The sequence below is a fragment of the Scomber scombrus genome, chromosome 14 (assembly GCF_963691925.1).
Source record: "Scomber scombrus chromosome 14, fScoSco1.1, whole genome shotgun sequence".
Taxonomy (NCBI): domain Eukaryota; kingdom Metazoa; phylum Chordata; class Actinopteri; order Scombriformes; family Scombridae; genus Scomber; species Scomber scombrus.
In genome coordinates, this window is record NC_084983.1 from 22,573,954 (window position 1) to 22,598,830 (window position 24,877).

The following is a 24,877-nucleotide window of genomic DNA, read 5'->3' on the forward strand; positions in this document are numbered from 1 at the left end:
TGTTTACATCAGTGATGTTTCTAAACTCAACAGTAAAACATGGATATAGCTCCAAAGTATATAATCCCAAAAAATTACAGATCAGGTCTTTTAAGGGTAAAACAAAATGATGCCTTTAGGGTCTTGCTTCTCATTTCTCACGATAGAGTCTTTATAGTATTTGTGACACACTTTTAGTACAACTTCTGGAAAAGTTGTAGTAATTATAGTGTAGTTGTAGAATGTTAGTAGTAATTTCCTCAAAGCATAACATTTTTAAATTGGCAGAGGCCACGACTCTTTTCCTAAAGGTCCCGAATGTTTTGTCAATCAGCTTCTTACTGTGAGTGATGTGATCTTATATCAACACATTTTTCAGACAGAATGGTTTTGGTTCATTCACATTAGAGATTACTGTATTTCCCTTTTTTTATCTCTGTGCTCATCTTATTGGTTTTAAGTGGTCGGGCTCACTTACAGAAAGAAGTCACGTACTTCCATGCACCAGTCAGGATTTAGCAACATTTGATTCAGATGAAAGGTAGACATTTGTTCAGTGTTATAAAATGAATAGTGTGGTCCTTAATTATGATTGGCTCAGCTACGTTTGAAGCTATTGTAAAATACTCTATGAACACACACCTGTAAGCGCCTTACAACAGTATTACTTCACCAATTAGACACCCATAAAAATTGTTTTAAAAAGTCAGATTTTGTCGTGGTTTTTGATGTACTGGGTGTGCTAAGCGTGGATGAGTGGTGGAAAGAAATGGACAGGATAGAGGAGGAAGATAAAAAAGAAAGGAGACATGCTTTTACAATGTGAGAAGATGCTAGAACAATAACCTTCTTCTTCTGGCGCTGGGGAATAAAAACACACCTGTTCAGAGTCAAACACCCCTGCCCCAGCAAAGAGGAGTGCTAACATAAACTGCACAATTGATGGCGATATCCAGATAAATGTTAATAATGACCCTCTCAACTCTACAAGGTCTGGGTGATAAAATGATAGCGATATGAAGCAGCGATAGACACGTTATCAATAGCAATAGAAAAAAAAGTTTGATAGGAGGTTTGATAGTTTCACTTAATTGCATTAATTACAAACCGCCAAAGTTTGGTTGCATGAACAAACCCCTGGTGTGCTCCCTCCCTGGCTCATAAACAGTCTCTCATATCCCTTGAAAACAGTGTGTTAGGAGTGACACACAAACAGGTGTGTTGTTCAGTTGCACCATTGACATGTCACAGCGTTGCGTGAATAAATGAGTGCAGATGGTCAGAAAATTGTCAAATTAAAATTATTACCTTATTATATAAAGTGGTTAATTTCCAACCTCTTGTTCTCCTGGTCAAAAATATGTCATAAAATATCACCAATAATTATTGATATTGACTGAAATTAGACATTTTATCATAATTTTTCAGCTATATCATCCAACCAGAAGCTCTACAGAACTTAATAGTCTTTAAGCTTGTTTTAACAACTTTTGGTTCACTCATGGCTCCCGATAATGTCATTTTCAGCCACAGCACTGATAAACCCACCATATACCACCTGCTCAGCACCACTCTGCTGGATGTATAAGTACGCAACACTATTCATTCACACATTCACCATTTAAATTTAAAAACTCATAATACGCCAGTGATGTGTCTGTGTCTTATTTCCGCTGCCCCAACTGGGCAAAGCATCAGGTTTAAGGTTTGGGAAAGATTTTCTTCATTCTTTTTTTTAAAAAGCCAACACTGTAATTTTGCAGTAGGACAGTCATTATTCATGAGCACAAGAGCCCGCTACATCAGGAAAATATACTGTATAGGTAAATATGGGTTTTAAAGCTTTTTGTACACAAGACCTGCAGCTCACAATTTTTTGAAAGAGAGAAAGCAGTCTTACAGACAGGTACAAAGTCATGATGTTCTCACAAATTTAACTCAAATACCAAAGAATGTTGTGTTCTCATGTGTGCATTGTCTTTCCTTTGTCAGACACTAACTCCTGTGTCATTTTTAAAAATTCATGTTGAATTATGACATGAACACACGTCTGGAGACACATAATTGAAATTGATGTATAGGATGACAGTGAAAACCGCTGCTGACAAAGCTCTAATGCCAGAATTTTGTTCCAACACATTGAATTTTTTTGCTTCCATCACCACTCTGCTGACTTTTAGAGTGTTGGATGGGTGTAGAAATGTCAGTCTTCTCTCATTTGTTTTTCTGGTCTAATAATGACACACTATGATAAACCTTGTCTTGTGTTACATCTTTGTGCGACTGGAAATCCGATAAGGTGTGTGGAGGCTTTATGTAAAACCGGTTACAGGTCAAAAATTGGGCCAAGCATAAAATGTCATTAATGAGGAAGTAAAAGTTGAGCAACAATGGCATACTCATCCTGAATGACCTTTAAGGTGCTCTACTCCATGCTACACCTGAACCTTGCCTAAAGCCGTGACGCTAAAATTGATCAGAAAGGGCAGCTCTTCAGATCGTCCTCACGCTGACATTTTTCCTCTTTTCTCATTGTGAGTCCATTTGGCCCTCACAAGCACAGCACAGAAACACACACTGCTTGTTGAGCTGGGGATCCTGCAGGCTTTGAATGTGGCTCTCAGTCAAATCAAATAAAAGTAGCATGTCATGCTTCTGCCATTTGTTCTGCAACACTTCAAATTATGCTCACTTAACTACAGTTGAGATGGATTTATTATTACATTCAAGACACACTTGTTTCCTACGGGGACAATGAAGTTTTCTCTTATAGTTTAACTTCACACAAGCACTTTTTTAACTATATGGAAGCCCACAGTCCCTGGCAGCATCCTAAAGGTCTGCATGAATCATGAAATGATCTCATAATATCAAGAGGAACAAGATGAAGTTTTTAAAGGTATTTTATTACCGGAGTGTGTACAGACTTTTTTGTAGAATCATCAATTGTAGCAATTCTTTAGAAATTTTCTCTTTTTTTTTTTCATAAGAAAGTTAGGCTGTTGAAAAGTCCAAATGCAGCAAAGCAGTCCGGTTCCTTGTATACGTCCGTCAGTCCCAATTCAAATCAAACTCAAATCGACCAGCGTCTGTGTGAAGAGGCCTGCTGCTGCACAGAAAATGGCTGAGATAAAAAAAAATCCAAAAAAAAATCCAATTCTTGATAATAGGGAGCCATCTAGTGGTGAAAGAATAACCAAAAGCAGCAGCAGAGAGCCTTCACTTCCAGCAAAAATGAGTACATCTGTTTTATGGCTTAACAAAGACAAAACACACTAAAGAACAATCTCTTACATTTTTCTTTTTTCTTCAAATCAACTGTGCCTTTTTAGAATCAGTGTGAAAATTAAAATAGAAAATAAAAATCTCTGTTACAGTCCAATATTTTACTATAACTTTTCACAAATACTCCATCTATATAAACACTGATAGAAACACACAATATAAACCATTAGTGCCCTGCAAGCGCCAACACAAATTATACATTTTCATGTCATAAATTGATTTACTTTCCTGTAAATAACAACCAATGAATGTTCAGGTGAGGTAAACTGTTCCTTAATGTCAGTATCAGGATGAGTACTTGTATATGGGAATTTAGAACTTGTTTTCTCTCTTTTCAATTGATTAAAATTATTTTGGGAGTTCAGGGTCTCTGCAGGACAAAAAGGAAACAAATGCAACACACAACACAAAAACAAAAACACTTTGTCATATTAGTCTCCAGAAGATCAAAGTAGAGCAAACTGAACTCTTCTGTATGCATTACCTTTTCATTATACAGTACTATTAACAACAGAGATGTTCCAAAACCAGGAATTCATACCAAAAATACACTCAATTAAGTGTTTTGTGTTACTGAGATCAAAAGAAAGTGAACAGTTATCTTTACTGCCTTTTACTGCCATTACATGCATTAACCCGTATTCATCCGACTTCTCTGGAAGCCTTGTAATTGAGGAGTAGCTATCTCTCATAACATCTTTTATATATATCATGAAAATTAAATGTTAAAGTGAGTCTTTTCACTCTGTTGAATCTGTTTTGTGTGGCACTGTTTTGTATTAAAAGACCGCAGAATGAACAGTGTACTTCTACATTTAAACGTCAGAGGTGACAAGTAAATAAGAAATTAAAAACAATATAGGAAAAAATACAAACATAATGCAAAAACAAGTTCCCGGCCTTAAGAAAGATTCTTCTTTTTCTTCTTCTCTCCATTTTTTTTTAACAAATCACTAGTAAACACCTTCCTATTTCCTTGCAGGGAAAAAAATGGTTGGGGAAAAGGACAAGGAGGCGGATACTCCAGACTCTTTTAGCTCGTCTCCAGCTTGGCCATTTCCTGCACGTAGATCCCAATGCTCTCACTGTCGAACAGCACGAAGTAGACGGTCTTGATGGTGGAAGACATGGTGGCCACAAAGTAGGTGGAGATGGCCTTGAGGATCAGCTGGGCCGCCGTCTGCTTCGGGAAACCGTTTCTGACAGGAAAGTACACACACACTTAGTGGGATGTGGTCAGACGCTGGAGAGTGTTGTCACTTTTTATTTACTTGACCAGGACTGGCATGGCTTCATGCTGTTGTAGGTCAGCAGTAGCTCACATTGCAGTATATGCTTGGCTATTTACTGCAAACTACTTAAAAAGTGAGGGTCCAGTTGGGTTACCTGGATTACTTTGTGTAAAGCATTTCCTCAAATGGTGGCAGAGGCCTTCATTTACCTCAACTGCAGAGGATGCCAGGCCTTTATTGGCAACAGGCTTATATTAGAGACAGGCCTTTATTTCTAATTGCTTGTGTTTGTTCTGTTAAATAGTTAAATTGTTGTTACCACATTACATGTAATCCACTTACTCTGATATGTGGAACAATAATTTTTGTACCCGAGTTCCACCCACAAAGTTTTGGCAGTGCACCACTTAGCTGTAGCATGCAGGTATCATCGTCATGGATGTATGTTCGCTAACTTAGCCAAGCTACCCTTGTTACCCATGCTCATGTGGCGTCACTGCCATCATAATGATTAAAAAGGTCTGTACTCATAGAACTACTATTTATGCTTTACCGATGTGCACATTATATATGAGGCACCACGAGTTTATCCACCCTTGTTTTTCCCCAGCCATTACCAGAGACCCAGCTTTTAACTGACTACCGTATTTTATTTGCACAAATATGGTATAAAGCACATTTTTAGGAATATGAATGGGAGACTTCATAATAGTACAAGAACTCAATTTTTCCAATGGTAAAATATGAATACTTAAAGACTCTTCTTCTTAACACAGTTCACGCAGGACTTTTCCTGATTTTTCAGTGTGAAAACTCTAAAGCCATGTTCTCACTATGTTCATTCATTTGAATCTCTGTTTCCCAACATGGAGCTCCAGACGCAACAAGAATCCCAAGATAAATTGAAGGGCTTGAAATATAAGGGAAAAAAGACATACAGGATTTCTGCTTAACACATATTTAGCTTAGTTTTCCTTCATTTTTTATTAGACTTTTCTCTAGCCTTTGCTTTTTTATTATTAAAAGCTTGAGTTTTATCTTCTAAGGCGTAAAAAAAAAACTAAGTGGAAACATCACTTGGTTCTTCTTTCTCTTTCTCATCTTTGGTTGAAACTGCTGCAGCTCATAGCAATACAATATTAAACCTGTGACAAGGGCACATGAGTAAACTTTGCTTTGCCTTGAAGTCACCAGCCAAACAGTTTGGCAGCCACTGCTCTAACCCTCCATGTTTTCACGCTGTTGTTTCAGTCCATGTTGTGTTTGTGTAAATCTGTCTTGATCAAAGTGGTGATGTTGACCACCGCTGCCTGGAAACCATTTCAACTCCCGTTTTGACTTGCATAGAAAAATGGAGAGTGATGTACGTGCAGGCAGAGACACATAACACAAACTTTTTATTGCTGACGATGCAGGAATGCCACTCATTATGTTATGATGATATGTGAGAAGATGTGGAGCATTTACTTCTAAGATTTCCTTTATTTCTAACTTTTCCGCTCCATTTTAACTGTCACATCAATGAAGAAAAACTTTTTGTATTCTGTAGTGTTTTACTTTTTATTTACGGATATCTTTTGTTAAACCTCTTAATTTACCTTTCAACCAGAGACACAGAGGTGATGACCTGCAAGATGACTTATTTGTAACAAGGTATGAAGCACTGTGGGACACAGTGCTAAAAAGAGATCCTCTCTGCCCCTCTCATGTGCATGTTTGGAGTTCCTTTTGTAAAAACCTTTTGTCTGGTTCTTCAAAAGAAATGTTTCATCCTCAAGAAGAGTTTTTACACAATTTTCTTGACAAATATTTTTTCTTCAGTTAGAGTATGGATTACGCTCCAACTGCACACAAACTAATCTCAGCTCACCGTGTTTGGGTGAACTCCGGTACTGTTTCTTCATCTGCGGCCAGGTTCGCAGACAGTGTTCATGTTACCACATTTTTAGACTAACCACTTCCAGTTTTGGACTAAATTGCCAAAGTGAAATGATTTCTAACAGCATCTTGTTCATCACAAACTCAATATTTGTACATCTCATTTTATCCTCTTCAGTTTAAAATTTAAACCTGTACCAGCTTTTCTCACTTAGAATATATTAAACATATTTTCATTGTAATATTTAATTATTTAGCATTACTTAATTTTGCATATGTTTTGACTGCTATGCACCAAAACACCTAGACAAATTCCTTTTAACATGCAAACCTACTTGGCAATAAACCTGTTTCTCATTCTGACAAGCATCACAGAAATTACTTTTACAAAAAAGCTGAACATGATTATTAATCAGTAGAAGGCAAATACAAAAATACCTAAACATAATTACATGATGCGTAGTATGTTAAGCTGGTTTCTTTCTTCCTCTGTGTGTGTGTGTGTGTGTGTGTGTGTGTGTGTGTGTGTGTGTGTGTGTGTGTGTGTGTGTGTGTGTGTGTGTGTGTGTGTGCGTTTTCCTACCTTCCACTACCAATAGAGGGGAAGGCCACAGACTTGAGTTTCTTCTCGTCAGCGAGAGCCAGGCAGTTCTTCACTGTCTTGTCCAGCAGCTCCTCGCACTTGTCGGAGCCCCAGCCTGGACTGTTACAGTGGATGACGTACTTGGCGGGCAGACCAAAACCTCCGGTCAACACAGCTGAGTGACAGAAGAAAAGAAGAGGAAGAATTGTAAGTAAGGTGAGCAGAGAAGAGGAAATAAAGATGAACATACTTCAGGTAGAAGTCCGTTTGTTCTGAAACACAAAGTCAAGACGTGGTGTCACTTCCCCAAATCCCAGCAAACATGCGGCTGTTGAATAAATGTTTACATGTTTATAATACTTAAAACAAAATGAAAGTTAATGCCTGTAGTCACCCACAGATGCCACTTGCATTATTTTGTGAAATCAGATCTATAATATATGTGAGACACAAATAGTTGCTGTGCTACAACATCAAATCTGTGCTAATTTACTATAGTCAGTGAGTGAACTTGTTCACCTCTGGCGTGCTGCAGCTTGCTGGATTTCTGCACACCACATTCAGTGTCTACAGTCAAAATCAGTTACATTAACATGTTTTGTCAGAGGTCAAACCCCAAAAGTTGAGTTTGGGGGCCTGAGATGCTAAAAGTACACTTTATTTTGTGGAAAATGCATGCAGCAAATCTCATAGAGCTTAAAATGGTTTGACCTGGTGGGCCGGAGAAATCACTTCTCCAGACAGATAGAGACGAGGAGAGAAAGAACAGAAACAGAGAAGAAAAGACGACAAGAAAGAGTCTGTTCTCTGGAGTTTAAATGTTTAGTTTAGTCTTCCATCAAATCAGCAGCTGTAGACAGTGTAGCTAAGCCAAAGCCCCTGATGCTGTGAAGTGAGAAAGCATCCAGAGTTTATTAGCCCACAGCGAGCGTGTTACTGGACTGGAGTCAAAGCTGAGGACGAGCTGATTTCCAGATGGCACACAGAGATGGAGGAGCCTTACACAGCAGAGCGAGAGTCAGCCACAGCGCATGTGTGATCTGTTCATGGGGAAAAGTCTTGGCTGATGATGATTACGGTTAAAGTTCAGCTTGTTTTATGGTTTGAAAAGGTGGAACAGTGTGTGGTGGTGTTTGTGTATTGCACATCTGGAGATCACCTGTCAATCAAACTACAGCATGTGGACAGCACTGCCAGATTTATGTAGACTTTGTGTTGATGTAGTTTGAGCTTGTGTAGGTGGCCCTCTTTTCTGTCAATTTCATGCTAATGACCAATTTCTTTTATCCGATCCAACACACTAAAATAAATGCCTATGTTATGAAATGTGAATCGCATTACTTTCTGCACACAAATGAATTTTTGCTGCAAAAGATCTCCCAGATTTGACTTTATACTTTTCTTAAAAGTCAATAAATGACAATAAGACAAAATACTTAATACTTTCTAGAGTGGCCCTTTGTTGTACTCCTGCAGAGAAAACACATTGGCTGTAGAGGATCTGTGGCAGCACATGTGAATCCATAGCGTAGTGATCCTGAAATTGTTTGTGTTCAGGGTTTGTCTTTTTTTCCAGTAGGCTAGGTCAGGTTTGTATTTGTATTACTATCACGTGTAGTGGTAAAACCTACTGCTGTAGCATACCAACTACTTTTCTCATCTGGATTTGAGTGGTAATTGTGGCAACAAATATGAAGATCAATACACTTATTTATCATCGTTTTTGTCTAAATAGGGCTCACGATCCGACTAACTATTATTTTAATTATTGATTAATCTGCCAATTATTTTCTTGGTTAAATGTTTGCTTTTAGGGAATAGTAAAAAGTTCCTGTTATAATTTCCCAAGTCAAAGGTCTGATCAACAGTCCAAAACTCAAAGATTAAGTTTACTCTCATGTATGACAAAGAAAAGCCAGCAGCCAGTACATTTCTGGGTTTTTGCTTAAAAAATTACTAAAAATTATTTGATAATAAAATTAGTCGATCAACTAATCATTGCAGCTCTACTCCTAAACACAAATATGTGAAACTGTATTTAGTTGTCAAACTCCTAAATAACTTCTCCTCCACAGCAACAACTAAACAAAACTTGGCAGGCAGGCTTGGACTTGGTCATACTACTATTTAAGCAAAATTCCTAAATGAACTCACTGCAGTCGGTGGATTGTGAAGTAAATATGCTCTAAAAATTCACAGAGTTCAATTTTGACAATTTTTTGGACACACATCTGTGCCATCTAATCACTGGATGAGAAACACGGCCAGAGCTTTCCTTTAAAATATTTCTGACTGGGACCAAAAACTGGCCACGACTTCCACAACCTGCAAGTACTCACTGTATCACCAACTATTATGCAAGAACACACAAATACATTTTGCTATGCCTCGTTATCATATACCTTTCTAAAGATTACAATTAGTTCAATTTAACTGCTATGATTGAATCACTGGGACAGCACTCCATTTTGTCTTCTAGATGAATTTCAGTGGTTATAACTAATAAACTTAGAAACTTACTCAGCTCACATTTGTCATCTAACACTTCCCATAAATTAATTTTATTTACTATCTATGAAGTAGATGACTTATGAAAGAACCAAAAACAACTTTGGAAGATTAAACAAAATGTATAAAACTTCTGTTTGAATGACTTTGGGAGTTGCTAAATCCAGATGAACAAATACTTTTTTAAAAAAACAACATTTTACAACATCCTGAAGAACTTGTTTGACGAATGTTCTCAAACCAGGTTCGGTCAGGATGACCGTTTGTCTGATCCAGATTCCCAGAATCCCTAACAGGCTCTGCTGGCTCGCTGTTCAGTCACCTGGTAATCTATTTATGAGCTCCACACAGCCCGGGATTAGGATGCTGAGCTAACTTGGCTGAATGTGAGAGAGAAAGAGAAGTGGTGAAGGTGGGGAGTGCTTGAAAAAGTGAGTGTGAGTGATGGATAATGAGAGAGACAGATGGAGTAAGAATAAGAGACGGGCAGAAAGAGGGAGACAAATGGACTGAAAGATAAAATAATCTGTAAGGATTCAAACAATATGGCTCTCTGTAGACTGATGTCTTTAATTTAAGACTGAAGTCACCAAGGACTGATATTACGTGCCAGTACTAAATGCCTTTGATCGTTTTCATGACAAGAATATCCAAGTAGTCACTGTTTCTATAAAAAGTGTATTTGTGCAATTGACACTGAAACTTCTAACGTCTGTGGTGGTTCAATAATAAAGAGAACAATGAATGAGTCTGAGTGTGTGAAACGTGTGTTCATATCCAATGAGCTGATCTTTACTGCAGTGTCCTGACATCATTTGCTTAATGTGGAAGCCAAAAGGACCCGGCCCTGTTTTGCTTAGTGCATGTGTGTGTGCGTGTGTGTGTGCGTGTGTGTGTGAAAAGACAGATTTAAAGGACACACTGACATCATTGTCATAGGAGCTCGGTGGCGCTCGAGTGGATCAATATGGACTTCACAAAAGCTTTGATGCTGACACTAAAAGTCAAATTGTGAAACTTTAATGTCATCCTGAGTTGTTCCTGAACCAAAGCTGAGGCAGTGTGAAAAAAACAAAAATCAGAGGAAAAACAAATACAACTATATACAACTATTTTAATTATCGATTAATCTGATTATTATTTTCTAAATTAATCAATTATTTATTTTGCCTATAAGATGTTACAAAATAAAATGAAAAATGCATTTTAGAAGTTGCAACCGGCAAATGTTTGGGCATGTTCCTTAAAGAAAAGGACACCAAATGATTGATTGATTATCAAAATACTTGGTAATTAATTTTCCAATGAACCATTGCACCTCTAAAATACAAAACAGAATCTTAGAGAGATCTGTGAATGTTTTTAACTGCAGCAGGAAATGTACCAGATCCACAAAAAGTCAAACAGGTTAAAGAAGAATTTCTCATCCTGCTTTGTATTTAAAACAGAAGCAAAACTGGCATCTTAGAAACAAACACGTCAACCTAAATTATGATTAAATATTAGCTCTAGAGCTGCTGCTTTGTCTTGTCTCAAGTTGTTTGATCAAACCAGCTAAACCCAAATTAGACGGCCATATCATGTTCACGCAGAAATGTTTGTAACAATAAATAAATACCTCTATTTTCCTCAGTTGAAAGTAACTGCTGAAATGTCAGTGTCTGCCTAGTGTCTAGCTGTTGTCACCATTTTATGGATAACTGAATCCTCCCTCCTAGAGGTGCAACCTGATTGGTTTGTTTTAATGTCAAATTTACAGAAGGACCACCAACCACAGAGCTCCCTGACATATTTTCTACCTAGTAACTAGTGAAACCATAAGATCCTGATTGGGTGGGAAACAGGGTTTTATTTTCTGGTCTTTTCTTATAATGTTAGGAAGATTAATTTTGACTTAGAAACATATAGATTCTATGGTAAATGACTAAGAATATATTATATAATGGATAAAATAAAATAAGAAAATTATTTTTCTTTTTCTGATGGTTCCTCACTGGCTTAACCATACAGGATGAAAGGTGGGGAATTACTACAACAAGCTGCATATTTGGCTGCCAAATAGAATGGCCTAATATCTAATAACTATTGGTATTCTACATAATTCTCACTCAAGAAGTGGAAAACTTGTCAGGCTAAACTATGAATGTGTAACAAAACACTGCCTGAGCTCAAGTGCACAGCACGGCTTGTTGGTAGAATGATACTGAACTTCAGTTTTAAAAATAATAAATCATATTCACAGCAGTTTTGCAATGAAAACACTGAGGCACATTCATAGGCACAAAGGTAATTCATATCTTAACTTACTGTGAATCTGTGAATACAGCAGGAACTCAACGATGATCAAATGAAAGAACAGTCCTTGAATGTCACTGACTAAACACTCGGGCACAAAATAGAAACTGTGCTGATAAGACGGTCTGAGTTTCTGTATAAACACAAGGTAAGAAGCAGGTATTGGTTCCCAAACCTAAACTGTTTCTGCACTGAACACTTACCACCAGCCACCTCTAGAGGGCCATTTTTCTTCTTCAGCTCCTGCAGCGCTTCAGTGAACTCCTTCCCTCCCTTCTTTTCCAGAGCAGAGCCTGTAAATGGAAGACAATACTGTGGTGATCACATCCTCATGTACTGCAGACAGACAGACAGACAGACAGACAGACAGACAGACAGACAGACAGCAGAAAAGAGAAGAGGTGATGGTCATGCAGACAAACAGACAGGCAAGCGGGCAGACATGGAGACAGGTAGACAGACAGGTAGGCAGGCTGTCAACAATGCTGTCAATTATTTCACTCGGCCTCTCTCTGTATCTCTGAGATCACATCTCTCACGCAGCAGCACTGAAGCTCTGTTACTTTGTTTTGTAAGACCAAGGAAAAGTTTCACAAATGAAGTGCAAAGATTCAACGCTGCTATTTTCCACATGACTCATTCTGAGTCATTTAAACTAATGTATAAAAGTTCCAGTCCCTAATTACTTCCCTCTGTCCTCACATACTGGCTCATTTACAGGAGACCGAGGGTATTTATTTTTACCATCAAATTAAACACTGAACAAGTGTTTCTTTAAAAGAAAAAAAAAGTGTGTGTTCCAGATGAAAATGTAAAAGCTTTGTTGACCTTGTTCGCACAAAACATTTCAGGTAAAAAACAGTCCAGGAAGTGATTCAAGTTCAACTCTGAAGAAGAGGAACATACATCTAGAATTTGTGATGGCATTAGGGAAGCAAACTGTCTTTTTTCCTATGTATTTTGATGGCACTGTTTCAGATTTACTCAGAGCTAAAGAGAGAAGCCACAAAGGAAACCAGAAAGAAGGGAGGTGATTCAAGTCCACCAGAGCCAGAGATATAAATGTTCTGGCTGCAATACCATTTAAACAAGCAGGAGAGAAAAGCACCATACAGTTAATGTCAACCTTTTTAAGACAAGTTTTAAAAGGAAATCATTTAAAACAGCCAATAGAAACAAGCGGATAAAAGGACAGTTAATAGTTTAACATTCCTTCGCTTATTAATTCAACATCAGGATTTTGACTTCAGAAAATAAATGTTTCAGTCAGAAAATGAACTGACAGCACAGTCGAGGAGATGGAAGTTACAGGAAATGAAGCGAGTCCAAGACAGCCTGCGTTTTCAGTCAAGTGGGACAAAAAATAAATAAATAAATTAATAAAACCAACAACAAGCAGCAGCAGCAGCATGGTTTCACAATTACACCGACAGAAATATAGTCGTGTATGCTTTACAAGATGCACTCAACTGCTCTGTGTAGATCACATTTCTGTTACCACTTCATCTCTAACATGACTAACAGCACTCGGATGCCATAACTCTTGATGGTTATACACTGAAGCGCCGAAAGGTGACAACAGCAACACGAGGGTCATCCCTGTTTTACACATTTATGTCTGATTTGCAGGCTGCAGTTCTGCTCATTTATCTGTATGTTGTGAAAATAAACTTGCAAAGATTTAAAAGTTTCATTAGACTGTGAACATTTACTGTAGTCAATATTTAAGTTGGATGTGGAACACTGAGCGGACAGATCAGGCGTTCAGACTGAAAACAGCGCTGCGTTCAGACAACCCAAGGTGCTGTGATGGTGAAGGCGTCGAACTTCAGCTACCGGTGAGACAATTAAATTTGATCCAAAACACTGCAAAGTCTATGACTATGACTATGAGAAGATATCACAGCAAATATCACTAATACATTATTGACACTGCATTGCGGGTAAAGCTTAGCCTGGTGTAGGTTTTTCGCTGGATGATCCTGTGTTTATTTGCACCTTTGTTAAGCCGGTGCAGTTTTTCAGGTTTCGGTTCAGGTTTGAAGTGTTCCAGGTTAACCAGTGAGCTTCGTTCATTCTGATTTTAGTAAACTATTGGGTTCAAATCATCCTTTTCACAATGTCAACTTTGAGTTTGTCTTCTGGGTTGGGATAATTGAAAACAGTGTGTGTGAATGTAATGCTCTTTGGCAGCTGACTTTCAAATCCTGGAAACTGTAGTTTCCCCACAAGCATATAAACAAATAATTTTTAGTTTTCAAAACAGTCCCTGATTGCTCAATTCAAGCCTCTGCAAGTTAATTTTCACTCATCATACAGTGACTTTCTGTCAATTGGAATTTCACTCATTTACATATATACTATAGAAAGGAGTTGTTTCTGGGTTAGAAGTTCTGCTATCGTGCAGGTCTGTATACTGTATGCAGAAGAGCTTCAGCTAAATAAACACTGCAGAATATAAACTGTGATGCTGCTGTGATGTTTGTCCACAGACTGCAGTGCAGACTATCTGGAATATGCAGAGAGAGCGCAGACAGGCAGTCGTGGTCTCGGTGGCATCAGTGGTTCCTTTACCTACTTCACCACCTGTATAGATGGAGGAGTTGGTCGGTGTGAACGACAGCGTCGCTCTCCACGATGGAAAATGTCGGCTTGGACAACTTGCAACTACAGATGACAACGACAACAAAACAACAGGCAAAAAAAACATGGTGGTAAAAAAAACACAGTGATCAGGAGTAACAAGATGGGACAAAGAAGTAGAGAGAACAAAAAGGATGAGAGTGAAGAACAGGAGGAAAAAGAGAGAGAAGTGAGTGCGCTCCTTATTGGGCTGATGACATCACAGGAAACAAAGAGCCAACTGAAAACACGGTGGGTCACATAATGTAATTAGGAAGCAGGGCTGCACATTTAGTCAGATTTATTCAAAGAAAGAACACTTGAACTACTATAAATTACCCTATTTTTAAATTTATACTTATCAATACACAAGTCTTAATGGAAGAGTATATATTAAAAATATACTTTTTTTTTTAAAATCAGTTCTCTGACTAATTGTGTCATCCTAATTTTCTTGCCTCATTAAGATGAGTCAAGAATTTTATGATCACACTCCAAGGTGAACCACCTAACAGTCAGGCTAAACCGAGGTTCATGTCAGTTTTTTCTTCTGTAAATTGAAGCTTTATTTCAGTCCAATTGTTTTTCTGGGATTAAAATAATTATCAAGCATTACAAATGTCTGGCAGCCACCTGAAAGGAAGATAACCTGGAATGAACTTTCACACATCTACACAAGTAAGCAGGATCCCTGCTCTGAGGGGCTTTTGGTAAAAATCATTGAAATGTCCCCACAGAAATTCATGTATTGCTTCTGAGAATTGTGTTTTTATTTATGATGTTCTATTGATCTGCAAGTTACTTGAGGTCACTGAGAGATCAAAGTAAGTTTCTTTATATTTATTTTTAACACTGCAGCAACAAATGAGTAAACACTGCTTGGAGAATGGCTGCATCTTTCACTGGTGTCTACTGTAATTTTTAAGTTATTTGACTGAGCTTTTATTTACAGCTAATATGTCTTACTGAGATGTTTAAGGACAATATCAAATCAGCCAAAAAATATTATTTGCATAGGTTCATGTCAGTAGCTGTATTAAACCGAAAACTCATTTTCCAAATACAAGGAACAGATTGTTTTATATTGATTTTCAACCATTTCATTTAATATTCCCATTAGTCTAAAATGTGCATTTCCTGCTTTAAAAGGAAAATGTAATACGAAAAATATAGTCATTGAAAGTGTAAAGAAACATGCAGAGAAAAACACCAATGACTTTCAGATTTTTGCACCAGACTGTATAAAAACATAGTCACTAGTTTATGTCAATGGATTCCTGGATTTTTGTTTTATTGGCGTTTTAATCAGATCTTCAACTACTTTATCATAATCAAAATGAACACATTCTTTAAATAGCAACTTAAAATAATGAGCTGCAGTTAAGCCAAACACCCAAGTTACCCGCAAGTGTGAATTGAGCAGACCTGGTGGAAGATGGTGAAACTTTGTTCTTCAAGTTCTGATTCACTGATGATTTATTTAAGTTTTCAAGCTGTTGGACATTCAAGGATTTTTTTTTTTAAATCTTAAAACCCCACTTGGACCTGAGAAGCTGAGAGGGGGAGCTCACCTAGATCATCTTTAAGTTCAAGTTCAGCATTGGTGGGGTTGATGACCCCCTCCACGTCAAAGCCAGCCAAGTTACTGACCTCGCTGTGGATAAGGTTGAGCTGCGGAGGGGGAGGCGGAGGGGAGCGAGGGGGCGGGCATGCCGAGGAGGGAGGGAGGGAGGGGGCAAGAAGGAAGAGGGGAGGAAGCAAAGCCATTAAAATCAGATTCACACTGCAGCTTAAAGGGATACCTTGACTTTTTGATGATTGGAAAATGAGATATTTAACATACCTATTTAACAAAGTGTACTGTATGAATGTTAAATGTAGAGTAACAGGTTAAGTACACAAGGAGTAGAGAAAATAATCTCCTTATGAAAAAATACTTAACAATTACAACACCGCTAATGTGCTAGAAAGGTGAGTAATCACCTGCATCAGGTTTATGCATGTTTTTAGCATTTGTCAACGATTAAACACATCTTATTGGCAGCACCTTGAAGTGTAGAACTACAACTAACAATTATTTTCATTACTGAATCATCTGCCAATTTCCTCAAGCCTGCCGTAATGCCTCCAATTTGCTTATTTTTGCTTATACAGTCCAGAAACTAAAGATGCTCAATTGATTATTGAAGAAAAACAGCAAGTCCTCACAATTATGAAGCTGGAACCAGAGAATTGTTGGAAATGTCTGCGTAAAAAATGACTGCCAATTAATTTTGAATATGTCAAAGAACACAGCGTGACCTCACCTGTGAAACATGGGCACACAATGTCAATGAGACAATGAGTGGCCACAAAGTCAAAGTAGTACTGTAACATAAATTGAGCCAGTTTAGAAGCTGTATTTGTAATTATAATTAAGTTCTAATGATTATTTATTATTCTATCTACCTCCTGCATACTGTATCTTGCAATGTCCCTTTAATGTTGTTGTTCCAATGTAGTCAGTCAGTGGTCTTTTTATTTATGTTACGCTATGAAAAAACATTTAGAGACATTTATACTGCTTGCTGTGAATTAGTTTTTTTAAGGTTCAAATTTCATTGATTTATGGCTACAGTACCTGTTTCCCATAGTTTCAGGGGAAGATGCAATTTTAGGAAGACTGAAAGGCGACTGCAAACAGTTACCAATAGTCTGTGACTTGGCAAAAGAAAACAGTAAAAAGTAAAGTAAAAATGTCAAGGTATCCTTTTAAATGCTAAGAATCTCAAATGGACACACTACATCCGGTTAATGTCTCAGAGTTTAAGATTCACAAGTTGTCTATTATACAAACATCCTCTAAGGATTTAAAAGGAAGATTTGATGATAAAGACCCAGATCATCACCCAGTCAGCAGTGATAGAGAAAGAAGCGTGAGAGACTGACACTGAATAAAACACTGAGGGGCAAAAAAAGCTCAGGCAGGAAATGTGCAGCTATAAGAATGAAGTCTATAAAACAGAAACAGACTAGCTTTTCTATTTGTGGGTTCATTACGTTAATCAGTGGGAGGTTAACTGCATTCATTTGATTAATTACATTCTACTGATTTCAACAGATGCTGCAATCTGTGGGTCAGCTACACAATCATGTACAGAGCCATTTTACTAATAAAGATAATCTATGACAGCAGCCAAATGCTTCTCCTACTCATTCAGTTCAATCAGTTTAAGTTGAATTTCCTATACATATAATACAAAAGAATAAGTAAACACCATGATGTCCAGACAGGCTGTGTTTTTGACTCATATTTTAAACTGTGTAAATTCACAAATCAATAAATATATATAATATAATATATTTTTAAATGCTACAGGTGTTGATAACAGCAGGGTATTGCTGTCAACAGGACGAAAAAGTACTTTTTAATAAAATGTATTCTTTATTGCAAAATTTGTTATAATGGTAATGTTTTCTTATAATTGTAGGTGATGTTTTTATGACAAACAGGCAGACCACAGGATTTATTATTATTATTATCATTCTTCTTCTTAGTATTATTATTATTATTATTATTATTATTATTATTATTATTATTATTATTATTATTACCATCAGATATCTGATTTTAGAATTTAATCTGAACTTCTATTAAATCCACCTTCTGGACATGAACTGTCAAGGAAGTGATGTGTATAAGTAGCGTGTATATGCAACTATAGTAACATGCATTTGCATCAGGAAGTGATTTACATGGATGATTTGCAAACAATCATAAAGTGAAAAGCAGTTAAAACAGCGCTTTGCTGTTCTGTCAGTCTGTGTATTTTGGCAGTTCTTCATTGACAGTGAGTTTCTGCCTGTATGTCATTATTCATAACATGCTTCAAATCTAATTATAGTTTAAACTAATATCATAACTTGCATAGTATGACATATTATTTTCCTCTTTATAATGAGAAAAACAATGATAAAACTAGCAGGTTATAATAAAAATATGCTCTTGTTATTTTAAAAAGGACCACAAAGATAGTTTTCTCATGATATTGAGAAAATGTAGCTGTTTTTTTGTCATGGATGCAGCAATAAACTGTTATAGTTACTTGCTAAAACACATAACTACAAAACAGAATATGTAGTAAAAGACAAATAATGCAGTTAAACAATTAAATGTATGTGCCACTACTGTACATTGAGCCAGGTTAATAACTCAGCTATGTATATATATACAGTGTTAGTGTATATTAGTATTAGCATATGCATGGTAGACCAAAGCATGAAGTGCCAAAGTCACACCTGAGCTGAAACAAGAAGTAAATTCCCATATCAGTGTTTTCGCCAAAGGGGATTTGACTTTTCACATTCAGGAGGGTTAATGGAGGGTTTTGACTCATCAGATCATGATATAACTATATAAATGTATAAAAACAATCAGCCAGTCCTGTGTCAACTCTGTCATTTTATTCTCATGTTATACAACAATGAGGGAGGAGACTGTTTTTTGCACAAACTGAGCGTGCAATGTCGTATTTCCAGCAGAGATCACAAATATTATCATTTATTATCTCTCTTTAACATCAGGAAAAGGGAGTGTGACACTTCTTGCATCATTGTTGAGTAATTCATTCTCTTACAAGTAGTGTCGTTCTCCTGCCTTTTTATCTCTTTCGGACTCATATCTATTTTTATAAGCTTCTGATCTCTCTGATCTTACGATCTTGAAACTTGAACATTAAAAAAAAAAAACTTTGATGACAAATTTACTTCCATGTTTCAGCTCTATAAAAAAGGTTAAAAGGGATTAAAGTGAGGATGGGGGGCTATGGCTTACACATCAGTGATAGACACACAGTTAACACAGCATTCATGATTGTAGCTATTTTAGTTCAAGCTCTGTGTCACTACTCTGTTGTGCAGCACTATAAGCTCTAATATGACGTTTAATGAATCAAAGCAGACTTGTAAGGAGGTGAAGCAATTAATGGACAAAATATCACAAACAACTTTCCTCCTGTGAGACAGAACAGATGACTAATGGAGAAAACATTATCACATAATACATGTCATACTAATAAAAGACTGAATAAGAAACAGGTGAATATATTAAGTAGCTAGATCTAACAATTTATAGTCTTAAGTTGAAATAGTTGAAAAAAAAAACGTTGCTAGTTTGTGTCTTATCAGATTCTTAAAAGGAATACTATGCAGGATTTTCCTAAAAAAAAAACAATGCACAGAATAAAATATAATCTCTCAATCACCACTTATGACCCACTAGAAGTGTCTGGCAGTGTATTTACCTGCAGATAAACCTAATAATAATAATAATGATCTGCTTGTATTTTCTTATTATATTGTTTAGTATGTTTCTGGGCATCAACTCCCAGCCCATAACAGCGTGCAGGGTGTGAGGTAGGGACTCGTAGTGTAGCAACCAGTTAAAATCCCTGTCTCCGTCTCTTTCCTCTGCTCTCTGTCTGTATCATGGATATAATAAAGAGCTGAAGGTCTGTGTGTCTGGTTGACCGAGGGCGGGGCTAAGCTACACACACCCAGAGCACAAAGGCCGCAGCGGACAGGATGAAAATGAAAATAACATTTTGCTTATCTGCATCACGGCTTTGTTCTCCCTACTGCCACTCCCTCTCTTCATTCACTCCCTGGTTCACTTGAACACAGCCGCTCTCGCTCTCTTTTTGCTCTGATTTCATTGAGCTGGAGCGGAGGAGCTGACTTGCAATGTTGTGTTTACAAACACTATTCGACAAATCCTGCATAGTATACCTTTAAGGGCATAAAAAGGATCATTAAAAAGTTACTGTTTATACTGAGCGCTGATCTGGGGTTAGTGTATCTGTGGTTTGACAGAAAACTGACCTTCTGACCCAGGAAGAGGCTCTTGGTGGAGAGCACGGTGAAGCTGTCGGTTGGAGATCCCTCTGTGGTGCTGTCTGCCGATGCCGCCTTGCTCACCTCCCCCTGTTTCTGTTGAAGACAAAGTACACAATAGTTGACACTATGTGATGCTAAATACAGCAATATTATTTCCTCTTGTCTCCCTCTATTGGGAGGTCAGAGGTCAGAGTCAGCTACAGAGCTTTGCATCTTTTAGTAATTTTTTAAGCAAATACGCCATGTTTGCTCTTTTCAAACTCTTCAATGTAAAAATGAAATGCTATTGTTTTCCACACATGACAGTAAACTGAGCATCTCTGGGACAAAACAAGACATTTGATGATGTCACCTTTGACTCTGGGAAATTTCAATTAATTTCTGACATTTTGTAGACCAAACAAATAATCAATGAAATAATTGCCAGAATAAACAGAAGATAATCGTTATTTGCAAACAAATCTGACTGTAGTTCCTAAAATTTAACCTAAACCTTCTGGACTTGTGCCCACTCTTTTCTTACTAACATTTTAAATCAGCTAAGAACATCAGGAAATAGCTAAATATAAGCATCAGTCCAGATTTCATTTTGTTTAGTTATGATTTCCAAGTTTGAGAAAATGCTGGCAATGAGATGTCAACATTTATCTATTTATTTCTCATTTTATTCTCCTCAGTCTCATGTTCTTATTTATATAAAATCAAGTGTTTGAATGGCATTGACCTCAGGTTATTGGGTATGCTTTGTAAACACATGCTTTTCTTTTTTTAAATCGTATTTCTTCATAAGCTATTCTTTTAGTTTAGTTGTTAATCTTAACATGCTTATAACGATCCAAAAACATTACATTACAAAAACACATAAAATTATATGTTTCCGGTGCTCTTAAGCAGCCAAATATATTTAATCACAGCTGTAGAGTAATGAAACTTTACCCACATTCAGCACTAATCATGTGGCCTGTTAATATCATGCCATACCTTCGCCTTCCCTCCTGCCTTTTTCCCACTCATTTTGTTAGCCACTGTTTTCTTAACCGGCTTGGGTTTCTTCTCAGGGGCTGGTGAGACGGGTGTTTCCAGTTTGCCCTTTATGCCTCTCTTCTTAGCCAGCAGCTCTGGATGGATGTTGGGCAGGACTCCGCCTGCTGCGATGGTCACACCTTTCAGCAACTGAGACAGCAAGACAAAGTCAAAGAAGTTAGAAGTTAGTGCACATAGCCCCATGCTGAAAGTAAGGTAAGAAAACAACACTGGTGTCCTTCAAGTAGCAGATCAAATGGTAAAATAAATGTGACATAATATCAAGTTTCAAGAAGCGACTGACCTGGTTTAACTCCTCATCGTTGGCAATGGCCAGCAGGATGTGTCGTGGTGTGACGCGACCCTTCTTGTTGTCTCTGGCTGCATTCCCCGCCAATTCCAGGATTTCCGCTACGATCGTAAAAGGAAAAATATCAGGAGAGTTCATCAATAAATATTTTAGAGCATGAGGAAAAAATGAATGCCTCTGAATGCTTAGATGAACTGAATTAACGTTCACATGGTCCTTATGATTTATAAATAGTAGTATAGTGTAAAAATGAATCATTATATGTGAGAACTACACTCAAAGTGCATGCAAGCCTCCAAATGTAGCCCATCAACTTTTTTTTTTTGCAAATACCAGGAGATTAGGTGATTTCTGAACTGTGAAATCTCTGAATATACAGCTTTAAAGTGCCTCCTCATCAGTAATCACAGCCTGTCGTATCTCTAAGCTGAAGCTGGTGTTGACAAGTTTGTGTGGGAAAGGTTTCTAATTTGTACATGCAGCAGTTGCCTTTTTGGCTGCATTACTCTATTTTTGATATCACTAAATATAAAAAAAAATGGTAAAAGTCATTGATGTAAAAAAAATAATTTAAAATGTAAAAAGAAACTTCACTTCAGAGTAGTGTCATAAAGTACAGTGTCAACTGAACTAAGATGCAGACACACAGCTCTCAGTTGTAGTTACAGTATTAATATTGAGTCTTCTCTGAAACAATAAACACATAAAACTACCAGTATTAAGTACATACAGTGTTGACTCACCAGTAAGATACTCAAGGACAGCAGCCAGGTAGACAGGTGCTCCCACCCCTATGCGGTATTTGGGCAGGCCCCTCTTGATGTAGCGCAGCATGCGCCCCACAGGGAAGATGACCCCGGCCTTGGTGGACCGGGACGTCTTAGTCAACTTCTTCTTTCCTCCTCGGCTAGACATGATTCTGAGACAGCTACCAGTGTCAGGCTCTGCAGGGACACATTAATAATAATCCATTAACTCGGGAGATTACTACTTTTCCTTCTTTTATGGTGAAACAAATGCATTAGACAAATTTTGTAAATACCTCATCTTAATGGTAAAAATCTAAAACTATGGCAAAAAGCACCCCAAACTTTACCACATTTGAATTCTGCAAATTCATCTTATTTGCAATTTAAAAGAATAGTTAAATAAATAAACTGTCTCCCAAAAATGCAATTAAACTTAAGTCCCAAACACACTGAAAGTGATAAATGACGTGCCTCATTTGACACCACAAATATAAAACAAGGTCAATATAGGGGCATCAAGGCAGTTTGACATGCCTCGTAACACTTTTGTTGTGCATTCTGCCATTTAAAACTACAGGCGTACTTCAAAACGCATGCGTCAGATGCTTTCCGTGCATCTGGGCCTTAGGGGATCCGATCGCTCCTGTTCCTGGGACTGGCTGGGAATCACTGAATAATTTAAAAACATAAATTCTGGCGCTTAAAACCTACTAAAATTATACGTTGGTAATGTTTTTCTTTGCAGGATGAAAACATGGAACATTCTTCTCAGTATGACACTAATGCATTTAGTGTGTTTTCTCAATAGTGTCACAACAAATTAAATGCAATTCTTGTACATATTTATAAGTGTGTGGAAGATCCGACACATTGTGACACCTTAAAACTGAGCTTGTGTAGCAGGATTAGGACTCCAACGTCCAGATCTAAGCCCTTACAATTCATAAAAATATTATTGTTGTCATCATGAGTAAGTTATGCTCCGTTTAAGTTAACTTAGTGACTATTACTCCTCTGGATGCATCCAAAAGAATGACTCATGTTGGTACACTGTGCAGTTTACATTTGGTTTGTGCTTTAAAATAATGCAACAGCATACTGAATGAAACTTTCTTTCTGGAGCATCAAAGTGTGAATGGGCTCAGTCTCCTGATTTTACAGTCTGTGATTTCTCTATAAACACATAAAGAAGCTTCTGATGCCATCTATCTAATGCCAAAAAGAAAAAATAAACTTTCCTCGTCAAGAATAACACTAAATGTTTATGTTGATGACTAACCCAAGGTGATTTAGGACACAATAAGCTGCTCAGCTTCATGACTCCCATTCATTAAGCATGTTGGTGCAGTAATTACCAAAGATTCAAATCAGGCTTTCTGTGTTTTCTTTAAATTACCCTCAGGCTAAAGAGCAGCCTGGATGTCACATAAACTGAAGGAAGACAAGGATAATGCTGCAAACAAATATTGTATTATTAATCCATTAGCATCCTAACATGTTGGGACTGTTAGATTATTATTATATTGAATATGCATATATATGATTTGGGGGTTAAACTCATATATTATTAAACATATTTTTAATATCCCTAATCAATCCTGTAGATTATGTCTTTACGTCAAAATGATAAATGATAAATGTATGTCATTTGTTAGTGTGCCAGATGCAGACACCAATTAGCTGTTTGTACTGATAATCAATTAGCCCCCACCATAGGCCAGAGTATTTTCTTAAACATGCTTAAATTCAATTTCACAAGTTAAACCATGTCAAACAAAACATTACAGACCAGCAGAAAGCAGAAACAGATGTTTTTTTCTCTACAACATCTGCGGCATTTCTGCACTCCGGCCAGGTGCAGGTGGGTTTAAGCGCCACACTGGGCATTTATTCCTGCTGGCCACTGACAAGACATATTTCTGCATGTCAAAAGCCCACCGGATGTCTTTAATCTCATTTTATTTCTATCTCCATACTGTGCCAACGAACCAACAAACGATATGAGGACGTTTTACGTTTCAGGTCAGCGAGCTTTCTAGTGGAAATAACCCCAATAGAGAGGCAGCAGCTGCCCGCTCCTCCTCCCCTCCCCTGCCTGCCTGTCAGCTCCAGCGGCTCGGTCTCCGCTGTCGGCCTCCAATGCCAGAACAACCACGAAATGGCAACGTTAAGACCTCAGTCCGGTGAAAGGAGAGAGGCTCGGCCGACAAGAAGCGACCATACCCGACCCGGAACGGCGGTGTGCAAACCCAGGTGGAGTACTTACAGAAGCAGGGCACGGCGAAAAAAAAAATGTCTCCGGTAACAAGCTCGGGCAGTGTCCTCGTCTCTCCCACAATCCACAGCGAGCTGGAAATATCGGCGAGAGCCAGCGCTGCCCGCGGAGCAAAGCGACTACTGGAGAGTGGAGAGCAGAGAGCAAACCTGCTGAATCTTAAAGCTGGGTCGTGTCTACAGATGGTTACCCTACATTTGCGAAGCTCTCGCGAGATTTGTTGCCTTTTATTATACATTTTCACACATTCTGCAAAAATAATTA

General features: G+C 37.7%; 1 protein-coding gene across 1 annotated transcript; it reads right to left on the bottom strand.

Moving 5' to 3' along the window:
* Window positions 1-2,866: 2,866 nt before the first annotated feature.
* On the bottom strand, window positions 2,867-24,729 carry LOC133993513 (core histone macro-H2A.1). The gene is given in 11 exon segments (XM_062432496.1): window positions 2,867-4,463; window positions 6,958-7,132; window positions 11,964-12,053; window positions 14,335-14,371; window positions 14,373-14,402; window positions 14,404-14,427; window positions 20,242-20,349; window positions 21,238-21,429; window positions 21,584-21,690; window positions 22,333-22,533; window positions 24,605-24,729. Coding segments are annotated over 10 exon segments (1,101 nt in total). The 5' UTR covers window positions 22,505-22,533; window positions 24,605-24,729; the 3' UTR covers window positions 2,867-4,297.
* Window positions 24,730-24,877: the final 148 nt, after the last annotated feature.